Source organism: Oncorhynchus keta, chromosome 19 (assembly GCF_023373465.1).
Source record: "Oncorhynchus keta strain PuntledgeMale-10-30-2019 chromosome 19, Oket_V2, whole genome shotgun sequence".
In the NCBI taxonomy this organism is placed as follows: domain Eukaryota; kingdom Metazoa; phylum Chordata; class Actinopteri; order Salmoniformes; family Salmonidae; genus Oncorhynchus; species Oncorhynchus keta.
Window position 1 is genome coordinate 71,267,916 of NC_068439.1, and position 14,988 is coordinate 71,282,903.

The 14,988-nt window shown below is 45.0% G+C and overlaps 1 protein-coding gene across 6 annotated transcripts in view; it reads right to left on the reverse strand.

Moving 5' to 3' along the window:
* Positions 1-14,456, reverse strand: part of LOC118381876 (probable E3 ubiquitin-protein ligase RNF144A-A) — a 78,311-nt gene extending 63,855 nt beyond the window's left edge. For 3 of the 6 annotated variants that reach the window (XM_052471239.1, XM_052471238.1, XM_052471237.1), the window contains exon 1: positions 7,878-8,137. In XM_052471239.1, coding sequence (XP_052327199.1) covers positions 7,878-7,891 — 14 coding nt within the window. In that variant the 5' untranslated portion in view covers positions 7,892-8,137. Of the gene's footprint in view, positions 1-7,877; positions 8,139-14,139 lie in introns of those variants that run through there. The other 3 variants (XM_052471236.1, XM_052471235.1, XM_052471234.1) reach the window with 3 other exon arrangements.
* Positions 14,457-14,988: the final 532 nt, after the last annotated feature.

Sequence of the window (14,988 nt, forward strand, 5' to 3'; positions counted from 1 at the left end):
CCTAAACCAGGCAGAATGAACACATCTGACCTACACCAGTCAGAATGAACACATCTGACCTACACCAGGCAGAATGAACACATCTGACCTACACCAGGCAGAATTAACACATCTGACCTACACCAGGCAGAATGAACACATCTGACCTACACCAGGCAGAATGAACACATCTGACCTACACCAGTCTGAATAAACACATCTGACCTACACCAGTCAGAATGAACACATCTGACCTACACCAGTCAGAATAAACACATCTGACCTACACCAGTCAGAATGACCACATCTGACCTACACCAGTCAGAATGAACACATCTGACCTACACCAGTCAGAATGAACACATCTGACCTACACCAGTCAGAATAAACACATCTGACCTACACCAGTCAGAATAAACACATCTGACCTACACCAGTCAGAATGACCGCATCTGACCTACACCAGGCAGAATGAACACGTCTGACCTACACCAGCTAGCTACCGCTCTAACCCTTTGCAACAACATCCCTTGAGAAAGGCAGCAGCTGAAATGTCAGGGACAGATGAACTATATTAACTATATTAATCCAATAAATGTAAAGACTAACAAAATGTATGATAAGTATTTCATATTTGTTGTGTGTGCACCCTCTTTCTGCATCAGGAGTGTCAAACAAATGTTGCCGACGGGCCGCATTCACTCTTCACCGAGGTCTGGAGGCCCAAACTGAAAATGTGTTATATTTCCTCGCTGTCAAAATGAGCAAAAAATAGCCCTCTATCCATTGTTTTTGGAATTTTTGACGCTCCCTGACAATTCAGCTTTCGTTTCGATGATTCTTAGCAACATGGAAAGAGTGAAGAGACTACTGTATAAAAATGTAGGTCCAATATAATTTCTACACAGTTTCGATTTGGTTTTAGTCATTTCAATGTTGACTGAGGTTGCTTTTCCACCCACAGGCTTTGAGTTTGACACGTGCTCTACATTAACCCTCTTTAACAGGGAAAGACTGGGAACTCAGTGGAATAACCAGGAAAGACTAGAGGAGAACTCTGTCTCCTAGTAACAGTCCAGTTATATATAATATATGCCATTTAGGAGACACTATTATCCAAAGAGACTTACAGTCATTCATTTTACATAAGGTCGGTCACTGGAATCAAACCCACTATCCTGGTGTTGCAAGCATCATGTTCTACCAACTGAGCTACAGAGGACCGAAGTCAACTAGCGAAATAACCAATACCCATCTCTATGTCTCGAGGCTGTCCAAGGTGGAGTCTTACTAGCCTACAGTAAGACTCCATGGACTTATTGCTGAGTACAGACTAAGTGCACAATGTAAGCTACATAGATACAAATACCAGAGGCAATTCATGAGAGATCATTTGAATTATAAAAGGTTCTCATCTCTTCTCTTGAGTCTGCGGGCAAATTGACTTTGCGGATGCTCTTTTGCCTTTTCAGAGACCAACCCAAGTACAGTCAAGTGAGATCTCTCCCCTTGTGAATCACTAAAACACTGCAGAGCGTGAGTCATTTCTCCTCAATCAAGAAAAAAGTTCAGCTAAAGTTCAAACCTTTTGTACAGTAATACAACACATCTCCTCTAGTGGCTCTTACATAAAGGGAACAGAAACCTCAGACTGTGGTATTTCACTTGATAAGGCCAATGGTGAGACGTCCAGCACCAAGAAAATAACAAAACTAGTTCAGGTTAATGAAACAGCAAACTAGAATACAATTCTGTGATCAGGTAGTCAGTTAATAGTTCCTCTCTAGCTTGTACCGGGCTTCTGAGAGAGATAGAAAAATAGAGCGAAAGCAAGAAAGAGGAAAGATAGAGAGACACTGAAAGAGAGAGTTGTCAATATTGAGAGAGAGCGAGATAAAAAATATTGTTATTTGGTCCTAAACAGAATACCTGACCACTGTGACTGACCCAAAGCCAGTGTCTGCACAAATACTAGGGTTTTTGGTTAAATAGTCAGTTAGATGGGTATATTAATTAGGCCGGGGAGGGTCCATTTTGTGTTGGTTGTTCTTCACATTATCAGGGTACACTATGTACAGCCTTTTGTCACAGTCTAATTGGTACTTTAGTTGAGTTTATCATGGCTAATAATGTGGACAAGTTGAGTGCCCGTCTGAAGCACGTTTAGAGCAGTGCACTAAAGAGCAGATGGCACAGATTGCTGAGCACTACAATATTGAATTAGATCGTAAGCAATTGAAAAACAATATGAAGGCCAATCTAAAAGCCAAACTAGTTGAGGAAGGTATCCTAACTGTTCGAGAGCCACAGTTTGTTACTCCAGTTGTGTCACCAGGTGTCACTGGTTTAAGTTTTGAGCAACGAGTTAATGCTGCAACTAGAAAAATAGCAGATTAAACAAACTGAGTTGGCAAAATGACAGATGGAACAGTATAAACTAGACCTAATCAGAGAGGGTAAACTATCCAACTGAGGACGTAAGAAATGTGCATTTACTTCCTAAGTTTAATGAAAAGGACCAAGAAACATGTTTCTCTCCCTTTGAGCGAGTAGCAGAATCTAGAGATTGATGCAAATCGTACTTTACTGCTACACTGTGTGTTAACTGGTGAAGCTCAAGAGGCCTGTTCAGGGTTAAGTATAGCAGATTCAGGTCTATGAAACGGTGAACAATGAGTTGTTAAAAGCCTACAAATTGATCCCCGAGGCTTATAAGCAGCATTTTCAAATTGGAAGAGAGGTGACAAGCAAACCTACGTAAAATGTGCACGTAATTTAGTTTCTCAGTTTAATCGTTGGTGCTCTGTCACAGAGGTGACATTTGAGCAACTGTCTGATCTGGTGGTACTTGATCAGTTTAAGAATTCAGTTCCAGAGCGTGTCACAACTTATATTAGTGAGCACAAGGTGAAAAGTCTGTGTGGCAGCAGTTCAATCAGATGAGTATGTCTTGACCCATAAAAGCTTTTTTGTGGATCCTGGTCATCATTCTGAAACTGCCCGTACTAGAGTACTGCTACCCTCACCAAAAGTTTTCAAGGTTTGGAGCAGATCAATGAGGTTGATTGTGGCATATGAGGTAGAAATGATCTAACCAGAGTATGTAACTACTGTCAAGGTAAAGGACACTGCAAAAATGAATGTCCTGTCCTTAAAGCAAAAGCAAAAGCAACTATGCTGACTATGCTGCATACATTTCTGAGGGATATATCTTCCTGGTAGGACGGGATGAGAAAGTGCAAGTCAAAATCTTGCGAGACACAGGCTCTGTGGAATCATTTGTTTGTGAGTCAGATACAGGTGATTCTATACTCATTTGTGGGATGGGGTTGTTTGTTTTTCCTGTGCCTGGGCATACATTGAAACTTGACTCAGATCTTGTGAAAGGTTTGTGTTGGTGCATCCTCATCTACCAGTTCAGGGTATTGGTCTCATTCTTGGTAACCAGTTAGCTGGTGTAGAGGTCAGCAAACCCCTGTTCTCCCTGCTCCTGAGGAGTCAGACCCCTGTTCCCCCTGCTCCTGAGGAGTCAGACCCCTGTTCTCCCTGCTCCTGAGGAGTCAGACCCCTGTTCTCCCTGCTCCTGAGGAGTCAGACCCCTGTTCTCCCTGATCCTGAGGAGTCAGGCCCCTGTTCTCCCTGCTCCTGAGGAGGCAGACCCCTGTTCTCCCTGCTCCTGAGGAGTCAGACCCTGTTCTCCCTGCTCTTGAGGAGTCAGACCCCTGTTCTCCCTGCTCCTGAGGAGTCAGACCCCTGTTCTCCCTGCTCCTGAGGAGTCAGACTCCTGTCCTCCCTGCTCCTGAGGAGTCAGACCCCTGTTCTCCCTGCTCCTGAGGAGTCAGACCCCTGTTCTCCCTGCTCCTGAGGAGTCAAACCCCTGTTCTCCCTGCTAGTGAGGAGTAAGAACTCTCCAGATAGTCCTGTTATCTAACCAGCTTGTGCAGTGACACGTGCCATGAGCCGTGAGGTGTCAGTAACTGAATATAATTCTGTCTGTTACAGAACCGTTTGACCAGCCTTTGCCTGAATATCTCCATCTGTTTCTTGTGATGATTTGTTGAAGGAACAGCAGGATGACCCATCTTTGAAGGAACTGTTTGCCAGAAGTTGTCAGGAGAGTACAGGATTTAGTCCAAATTATTTGTTTTTTGGACATGCGGCACGTGGCCCTCTGGCTGTGTTGTAGGACAGCTGCGGAACAATAGAGCCACCACTAAATGTGCTTGATTATGTCAATGGTTTTCGTAATAGACTGCCCTCTACTAGTGAAATTGAAAAAGAGAGAGAGAAATTGCACAAGTAAAGATGAAGAATATTTATGACTGTCGGTCTGAACATAGACCATTTAGCCCTGGCGACCAGGTTTTAGCTCTGTTACCTATTGTAGGTTCTCTTTTTCAGGCTAATTTCACGGGTCCTTTCATGGTGGTGTGCAAAGTGTCTAAACAGAACTTTAGTTTGCATTATACACCTGCAACATTCCAGCACTTCATGAACAGTGTTGTCTCTGGTCTGGGTGGATGTGCATGCTGGCTTCCACCACCTTTTGTTTTTTTGGTCTGTTCTCACCATACAACATTTTTGTATTTATTATTTAGTTTAAATGTATTCCTTTTTACAGTTAAGTAATGTGTGGTCTCCCCTTTTGTTGTGGCCACTGGAGCTGATGCTTCTTGTGTTTAGCTGATAGGAGTGGAACCCGGTGTGGTTGTCTGCTGCAATAGCCCATGCGTGACAAGGACCGGGGAGTTCTGCATTCCCAGATGCCGTTCTGCACACCACTGTTGTAATGCACTGTTATTTGCAGATTTCTTGCCATTCTCCTTTGACCTTTCATCAACGAGCTGTTTTCGCCCACAGGACTGCTGCTGACTGGATGTTTTTTGTTTGTTGCACTATTCTCTGTAAACCGTAGACTCTGTCGTACGTGAAAAGCCCAGGAGGCAGGTCGTTTCTGAGATACTGGAACCGCCGCACCTGGCACCGATGATCATACCCCGTTAGTCACTTAGGTCACTTGTTTTGCCCATTCTAACGTTCAATCGAACAGTAACTGAATGCCTCGATGCCTGCTTAATATAGCAAGCCACGGCCACGCGACTCACTGTCTGTAGGAGCGAATCATTTTTGTGAACAGGGTGGTGTACCTAATAAACTATGTTTCTCATGCCAATAAAGCCTTTTGAATTGAAGAAATTATAGAGGGACATATAGGGACAGATGAACAAAAAGAGAATGCAAGGGAGATAGAGAAATATGGAGAGAGACATGGGGAGAGAGAAAGAGCGAGCGAGAGGAAAAGATGGAGTGAGAGAGAAAGAGACAGACAGAGAAAAAAAGAGTGCGCGAGAGAGAGAGGTTACATTGATTACATCACCTGCCCTCCCTACACCAGGAACAGCACTGCTCCATCTGATCAGCCTTGGTACAATACACACTACTACTGTACTGCATGCCAGGGAGAGGGGGAAATAGAGAGGGAGGAGAGAGCAAGCTGAAACATTCAATTGAGAACACAATACTAGAGGAAACGAGAAAGGGAGTGGAGGGAAAAGGGAGAGGTACAGTTAAGAAACACAGTACAGTATGTGTTTATAATACATGGACGTGAGCCAGTGAGTTAGTAGTGAGTGACAGGCTGGTCCCAGGATGAGAGGAGAGGCAGTGGTATAGGGCTATGTCCCAAATGGCACCCTATTCCCTATTTAGTGCACTACTTTTGACCAATACCAATAGGTGTCTGGTCAAAAGTAGTACACTATATAAGGAATAGGGTGCCATTCTGGACACAAAGAAAATGTGTTCAGTTCACAAGAGGAAATATGACTGTTCCTCCCTTTGTGCTCAGTACTCAGCCTATATTTCTAAACAAACATGCTCTTCTCATCTAAAATGTATTCTTCTCCAGTACTGTTTACAATGAAGTGATAACATTAGAAAGGGATTCATTCCTATTCTATCCTTTCCAAGATTATAGCCCAGCCCCAAACATAGTCTGAATCCCAAATGGCACCCTATATTCCCTGAATCCCAAATGGAACCCTATATTCCCTATATAGTGCACTACTTTTGACCAGAACCCTATTGCCAAAAGTTGTGCACTAAATAGTGAATAGGATGCAATTTGGGACGCCCCCGTAGCCTTCTACTGAGTCCTGGACCCGGGAGCCAAGGAAAGGAAGTGACAGCAGCCTGAGGAAACCACAGCATTTCCTGTTGTTGGCACGAGAAACAACTGGCACCCTTCCTGCTGAATCCTAAAGGCCCCATTCACACAGGCAGGATATAGGCATGCTGGGGGTGGGGGTGCATGCACTGGTGAGGCTACTAGGAGAGCTGAAAGACAAGTCCACTTAAATTCATAGTATTTAGAGATTGGAATTGGGAAGGGGATAGGGAAATGCCCTATACAGCATACCCCTTTCAGGAATCAATAACAGTGGTGTAGCATTAGTCTATACAGTAAACACAAACATATGCATGTACAGTATATACATGAGTACATGCATGTATATGATCAATAGATACTTCATATACTACTGCCACATTAGTGATGAGCCTCTATCAGATGGAATGTCATTTCATGTGAATGACATGATCCACTTAGCTAGCTGGACACAAACACAGATTAGATGAATGCTTGGTTGGGGATCAAGGGGGATTAGTGATCACCAGATTAGATGAATGCTTGGTTGGGGATCAAGGGGGATTAGTGATCACCAGATTAGATGAATGCTTGGTTGGGGATCAAGGGGGATTAGTGATCACCAGATTAGATGAATGCTTGGTTGGGGATCAAGGGGGATTAGTGATCACCAGATTAGATGAATACTTGGTTGGGGATCAAGGGGGATTAGTGATCACCAGATTAGATGAATACTTGGTTGGGGATCAAGGGGGATTAGTGATCACCAGATTAGACGAATGCTTGGTTGGGGATCAAGGGGGATTAGTGATCACCAGATTAGATGAATGCTTGGTTGGGGATCAAGGGGGATTAGTGATCACTTACAATACCCAACAATTTGTGTTTTCTCAAGGTGCCTAATCAAATCAGAAAAATATGGGCTATGTACTGTAGTGGTGTTTGTTATGGTGAAGCAAGCAGGTGACTCAAAGTCTTCCTGTCTGGTTACTGCTAGAGATGGAAGAAGCCACACACCATGGAATGAAAATGTATATTTGAACTAAATCCATTTTATGGCCATTGGATAATGAGGACACAGTGCTTTATGGCCCAACAAAGGTTTTTAAACACTCTGACTATAAAGGGATGCAATGTTTTCACTACCTTTACATGGAGGATGGTTTAGTGTATTTCATCACTGAATGCAGATTGAACGGTGAGCTAAGCCTTTGCTATCAGTGCATATAAATGTAGCCTACTGTCAGACAAAAGTTTGCTGGGTGCAAATGAGCTAAAGCTGAACTTGACATGAATCACAAATTCAACAGCTGGCGTGGGCTGGGTGGATTTCTCACTTTCCGCTGGATTTCTTCACAGTCAGTCACACAGACATCTTTAAGATGCTTAGAGGACTTACTTTGCGAACACTTACCATGTTTACTTGTAAAGTCTGACACCATGGTTACGTTCCAAATGGCACACTATTCCCCACATAGTGCACTACTTTTAACAAATACAAATACAAATTAGGGACTAAGCCCATCACATTCCACCTGCAGGCATGACATGTGACTGAAATGACTTCCAGTCTACCAGAGGACACAAGGTTCACTAACAGAACAACAGAGTAAAAGCAGAATAGAACACAAATGAAATCTCTTAACATTTCCTGGATTACCACATATATCAGCATTCACCATCACCACACATACAATCAATGCTTCTGAACTGATCATACATTGATCAGACAGAAATCTTTATGAAGACTTACCCTTGAAGTACCATCACAGCTATGGAGTAGACCCGGTCCTAGTAAGAACGGACACTTCTGATCTCAGATGCAGAATTCAGATAACTAACAGAGATAGGAGCTAGAAGAACCTGTTCTAATGTTGGCACCCAGAACCAAATAATGTTCACGTCACGAGAGATTAGTTCCCAAACCATTCATATGAATGTACCACATCAAAAGCTAACAGTGCTGTCCATCTAACCACACCAACCGTATGGCTTTCTACTGAATGAGTGGTCTCCTGCCAGCTCTGGGATTTTTATCTACGGGTCTGTCCTGACAGGGCAGTGCACTGGGCAGAGAAAGCAGGTTGCTGCTGTCTGCAGACAGACAAACCTCTCTGTGTGTGGCTGTGGCTAGCTTGGCCTGGGCAGAGTGTACTGTGTGGCTATGCTGTGGGCAGGAAGACTGGGAGCCAGCTGCCTGGCAGGCACATAGTGTTCTGGATTCAGCACTGGAACCCTGTCTCACTACTCATGAAAGAAACATTCTTCAGCTCCATTTACACTAATCCAGCTGCACCTTGCACTCTCCTTCCCTCTCAACCCAGAATGGTTCTCCTTAGCTCTGTTCCAGGGCACTAGGAGCCTTCAGCGCCAGCAAGCCGTACATGACGGCCTGGACCAGAGCTAGGTTCTGGACCAGAGCTAGGTTCTGGACCTGTGTGGTCGTTGTTAGAGGGATTCAGAGAGAGGGGGCACACAGTAGTTGTATGTTCAAACCCAATGGGAGCTGTGGATAGGTAAGGTGAACATGAGGTAAAAATGGATCTGCTTGCTTTATAGGTATCATGGAGTTTTTTCAGACAATTCAGGATCTAAATACTGTGCAAAGAGAGACATAATATATATTTTGAAACGGTTACAATATTTGGGTCATTGCTGCTACTGAAGTAACAATCCTATATCAAAGACTTGGTTGGACAGCTGTACCTTCAGTATACCTTCAGTCACACTAGGCTGGTGGGTCAAGAGGCTTTTCTGTGTCTGCAGACTACTAGGCCTGTCAAGCAGCAGCTACTAGGCCTGTCTGATCACAGTGAGCTTCTGAAGGAGCCTTCTAACTCAGAAGTTCTGCTATGTGTGCCCACTGGGCCATACAATGTAAGGGGCTGTGTTACCTCACTGGCTGGTGGGACATGATGTAACGATATAATGACGAATCACGACGTGCGTCCTAAATGGAACCTTATTCCCTAAATAGTGCACTATTTTACCTCAAACTTCCTAAGTGTTCAATTAAGTGTGGCTCACTCCACAATGAGGCTAATTTGAGGAATGTATCTCCTCTTGTAAAGATCCACTTGTTGTGAGTGACTGGACTGGTAAGAATGACAAATAGCCATAGGGAAAATAATCACCATGTTCTAGCCCAGGGCTCTCCAACTCCCTGCTCCCAAAGAGCTTCCATCCTGTAGGTTTTCGCTCCAACCCAAATCTAACATACCTAAATTGTTTTATTTATATTTTACTAGGCAAGTCAATGACAGCCTAGTGAGTTAAATGCCTGTTCAAGGGCAGAACGACAGATTTGTACCTTGTCAGCCCGGGGGTTTGAACTTGCAACCTTACTAGTCCAACGCTCTAACCACTAGGCTACCCTGCCGCCCCCTAATAATCTAATAATTAGCTGGTTGATAAGCTGAGTCAGGTTAGTTACAATTGAGATTGGAGTGAAAACCTCCAGGAAGGTAGCTCCCAAATGGCACCCTATTCACTATAGTGCAGTGCACTATTGTTGACTAGGGCCCATAGGGCTCTGTTCAAAAGTAGTACACTACTAAGTAGGAAATACAGTGATATTTGGGACACATCCTTACTTTCTTTCAGACTGGTTCTCATCATATAAGGCCAGAACAAGCCAAAGCCCACGGCACTAAGCCTGTACATTTACAAAACATGAATCACCTCCTGCAGAGGGTTATACAAGCAATGCCCACTACTGTACGTCAGCAGAACTATTTGGTTGACATGATCCTACATAGGCTCGTTAGGCTTGCCAATTCATATTCACAACAACATGATTTTTATTTGATTTGGCCTGATCTTCAATTGCTGACTGATATTATGGTTAACAAAGAGTATTTAACAAAAAATAGGGAAAAGAGAACATTGCCTTTGAAGAAACAAGGGTGTTGTTCAAGAACAGTTTGACACAATTAAATAGGTGGGTTCACTGTGCTGCCATGGAGGTGATGTCCTATCAGTCCCCCCAAAAAAGTATCTACTGCAGGGGTATTCAACCGGGGGTCAAGGTACTGCAGGGGTATTCAACCGGGGGTCAAGGTACTGCAGGGGTATTCAACCTGGAGTCAAGCTACTGCAGGGGTATTCAACTGGGGATCAAGGTACTGCAGGGGTATTCAACCGGGGGTCAAGGTACTGCAGGGGTACTCAACAGGGGATCAAGGTACTGCAGGGGTATTCAACCGGGGGTCAAGGTACTGCAGGGGTATTCAACCGGGGATCAAGGTACTGCAGGGGTATTCAACCGGGGATCAAGGTACTGCAGGGGTATTCAACCGGGGATCAAGGTACTGCAGGGGTATTCAACCGGGGATCAAGGTACTGCAGGGGTATTCAACCGGGGGTCAAGGTACTGCAGGGGTATTCAACCGGGGGTCAAGGTACTGCAGGGGTATTCAACCGGGGGTCAAGGTACTGCAGGGGTATTCAACCGGGGATCAAGGTACTGCAGGGGTATTCAACCGGAGGTCAAGCTACTGCAGGGGTATTCAACCGGAGGTCAAGGTACTACAGGGGTATTCAACCGGAGGTCAAGGTACTGCAGGGGTATTCAACCGGGGATCAAGGTACTGCAGGGGTATTCAACCGGGGATCAAGGTACTGCAGGGGTATTCAACCGGGGGTCAAGGTACTGCAGGGGTATTCAACCGGGGGTCAAGGTACTGCAGGGGTATTCAACCGGGGATCAAGGTACTGCAGGGGTATTCAACCGGAGGTCAAGCTACTGCAGGGGTATTCAACCGGAGGTCAAGGTACTACAGGGGTATTCAACCGGAGGTCAAGGTACTGCAGGGGTATTCAACCGGGGATCAAGGTACTGCAGGGGTATTCAACCGGGGGTCAAGGTACTGCAGGGGTATTCAACCGGGGATCAAGGTACTGCAGGGGTATTCAACCGGAGGTCAAGCTACTGCAGGGTTATTCAACCGGGGGTCAAGGTACTACAGGGGTACTCAACTGGGGATCAAGGTACTGCAGGGGTATTCAACCTGGAGTCAAGCTACTGCAGGGGTATTCAACCGGGGGTCAAGGTACTGCAGGGGGTTCTACAATATTTTAAAGTGATCATTTATTTATTTGTTCAATGTGTTTATGAATATCGCCAGCAACAACGGAATAAACACATTTTGACAGGTGTATAAAATTGAGCACAGCCATGCAATCTCCACATTGGCAGCAGAATGGCCTTACTGAGGAGCTCAGTGACTTTCAACGTGGCACTGTTATAGAATGCCACCTTTCCAACAAGTCAGTTTGTCAAATTCTGCTCTGCGAGAGCTGCCCTGGTCAACTGTAAGTGCTGTTATTGTGAAGTGGAAACATTTAGGAGCAACAACATCTCAGCCGTGAAGTGGTAGGGACACAAGCTCACAGAACGGGACCGCCAAGTGCTGAAGCATGTAAAAATAATCTGTCATCAGTTGCAACACTCACTATCGAGTTTGAAACTGCCACTGGAAGCAACATCAGCACAAGAACTGTTTGTTGGGAGCTTCATGAAATAGGTTTCCATGGCCGAGCAGCTGTACCTAGAGCCTAAGAACACCATGTGCAATGCCAAGTGTTGGCTGGAGTGGTGTAAAGCTTGTCACCATTGGACTCTGGAGCAGTGGAATCACACTTCACGATCTGGCAGTCCTATGGACAAATCTGGGTTTGGCTGCCAGGAGAACGCTACCTGCCCGAATGCATAGTGCCAACTGCCAATTTGGTGAAGGAGGAATAATGGTCTGGGGCTGTTTTTCATGGTTCGTGCGAGGCCTATTAGTTCCAGTGAAGGGAAATCTTAAAGCTACAGCATACAATGACATTCTAGACGATTCTGTGCTTCCAACTTTGTGGCAACAGTTTGGGGAAGGCCCTTTCCTGTTTCAGCATGACAATGCCCATGTGCACAACGCGAGGTCCATACAGAATGGTGTGTTGAGATTGGTGTGGGAGAACTTGACTGGCCTGCACAGAGCCCTGACTTCAACCCCATCGAACACCTTTGGGATGAATTGGAACGCTGACTGCGAGCCAGGCCTAATCGCCCAACATCAGTGCCCGACCTCACTAACGCTCTTGTGGCTGAAAGGATGCATGTCTCCACAGCAATGTTCCAACATCTAGTGGAAAGCCTTCCCAGAAGAGTGGAGGCTGTTATAGCAGCAAAGGGGGTACCAACTCCATATTAATGCCCATGGTTTTGGAATGAGATGTTCGACTAGCAGGTGTCCACATACTTTTGTTCATGTAATGTATCTTTCTAGCTACTAGGCTATGTTATAGTGGTGTCCCCCAGGGCTCTGTTCTAGGCCCTCTCCTATTCTCGCTATACACCAAGTCACTTGGCTCTGTCATAACCTCACATGGTCTCTCCTATCATTGCTATGCAGACGACACACAATTAATCTTCTCCTTTCCCCCTTCTGATGACCAGGTGGCGAATCGCATCTCTGCATGTCTGGCAGACATATCAGTGTGGATGACGGATCACCACCTCAAGCTGAACCTCGGCAAGACGGAGCTCCTCTTCCTCCTGGGGAAGGACTGCCCGTTCCATGATCTCGCCATCACGGTTGACAACTCCATTGTGTCCTCCTCCCAGAGCGCTAAGAACCTTGGCGTGATCCTGGACAACACCCTGTCGTTCTCAACTAACATCAAGGCGGTGGCCCGTTCCTGTAGGTTCATGCTCTACAACATCCGCAGAGTATGACCCTGCCTCACACAGGAAGCGGCGCAGGTCCTAATCCAGGCACTTGTCATCTCCCGTCTGGATTACTGCAACTCGCTGTTGGCTGGGCTCCCTGCCTGTGCCATTAAACCCTACAACTCATCCAGAACGCCGCAGCCCGTCTGGTGTTCAACCTTCCCAAGTTCTCTCACGTCACCCCGCTCCTCCGCTCTCTCCACTGGCTTCCAGTTGAAGCTCGCATCCGCTACAAGACCACGGTGCTTGCCTACGGAGCTGTGAGGGGAACGGCACCTCAGTACCTCCAGGCTCTGATCAGGCCCTACACCCAAACAAGGGCACTGCGTTCATCCACCTCTGGCCTGCTCGCCTCCCTACCACTGAGGAAGTACAGTTCCCGCTCAGCCCAGTCAAAACTGTTCGCTGCTCTGGCCCCCCAATGGTGGAACAAACTCCCTCACGACGCCAGGACAGCGGAGTCAATCACCACCTTCCGGAGACACCTGAAACCCCACCTCTTTAAGGAATACCTAGGATAGGATAAAGTAATCCTTCTCACCCCCCTTAAAAGATTTAGATGCACTATTGTAAAGTGGCTGTTCCACTGGATGTCATAAGGTGAATGCACCAATTTGTAAGTCTCTCTGGATAAGAGCGTCTGCTAAATGACTTAAATGTAAATGTTATAGTTTATACTTCCTCTTCCAATTATAATGTCAGGATGTCAAAATAATTAAAAACTATGTACCAAATCTATTTATTTAAAAATGTTGATTATTTCTCCTTGCCATTATCATTCACTTGATGAGAAAATAGTTCGCTAAGGTATCATGGGGTCCCTGGTCGCTGGTTTGCCCGGGACGGGTCCCTGGTCACCGGTTTGCCCGGGACGGGTCCCTGGTCACCTGTTTGCCTGGGAAGGGTCCCTGTGCAAGGAAATACCCCTGATCTACTGAATCGGATAAGAGCCATGCTGGGAATTATTAAGTGTATGTGCAGCCTATCTCCACAGACATCATTGTAGTGTAGGTCAGTTTCCTACTTCACAAACCATTCCATGACAGCTATAGCCTACATCCCTTAAGGGAATATAAGAATCCTTTATAAACATAAAAAAAAAATACAAAAAGCAGACCACACACGCAAAACACATCATAAACCAAACAAAATTAACATTCCGTTGACGCAAGCAGAGCACAGACTGCCTCGATATGTGTTGTTACATTGTAACAACACGTAACTGCTGCGTCCAAACAACATGCACAGCTAATCTGTAACATTTACATTGTAACAACATGATGTTATGTATCCAGGTTACCTTGAATTCGGACTATTGCTTGTCAGTTTTCTTGAGGAAGGACAGGAGCCTTGTTTTCCATCCAGACTATCCTTTCAAACGACCTTTTCTAGTCGTTGCAGTTTGGCTCAAGTATTATCGACAACAGCCTTGCTGTCAGTGGACATCAATGTTTATGTCTCTCTCTCTTCTTAAAAAGTATAATAGACAGCTCTAGTAGTTGGTGCGCTTATCAAAATCAACTGTTCGGTGGAAAAATGTCATTTGTATGCGTTATAGAGCCGTAAAAGCTCAGGAGGGGGAATTGCTGTATTCTGAGATATGTGGCATCGCGAAGAGCCCTCTGTCGAGCACAAGGCGTCATGAACAGGGTTTTCCCTGATTATGAGGTAATCCCTTTCAGTGTTTGGGAAGGAAAAACACAAGCCTAAAACAATTAATGTACCAGTACTGCCACCTGCTGTTTGGATTGGGTCGTATTATGGAATAATGTTTATTTATAGAAGAAATCGCCCTATAATCTGTAAAACATTTTTTTACCAGTAGGATAGACAATACAACAAGACTCACTGAATATTAGCAATCATTGATTAAACTGCTTCTTAATTGTTAAGAGTAAACATGTTTTGGCCCTTAGCCTTCGCCAGGGTTGGGTTTTACAGATAGAGAAATGAAGGAGGATGTTATATATATTTTTTCTAAATGACCTCCTTCCATTGAAAAGTACAACACGATGTACCTACAATCTATTGATCAGTTTACCTCTAAAAACAATTTATGAGATGTTTGAACTTCATTAACATCACATGTTGTTTTATATTCCCATTGTGATTGGTCCCTGAACATGAGGAAATATATTAGTGAATTCGG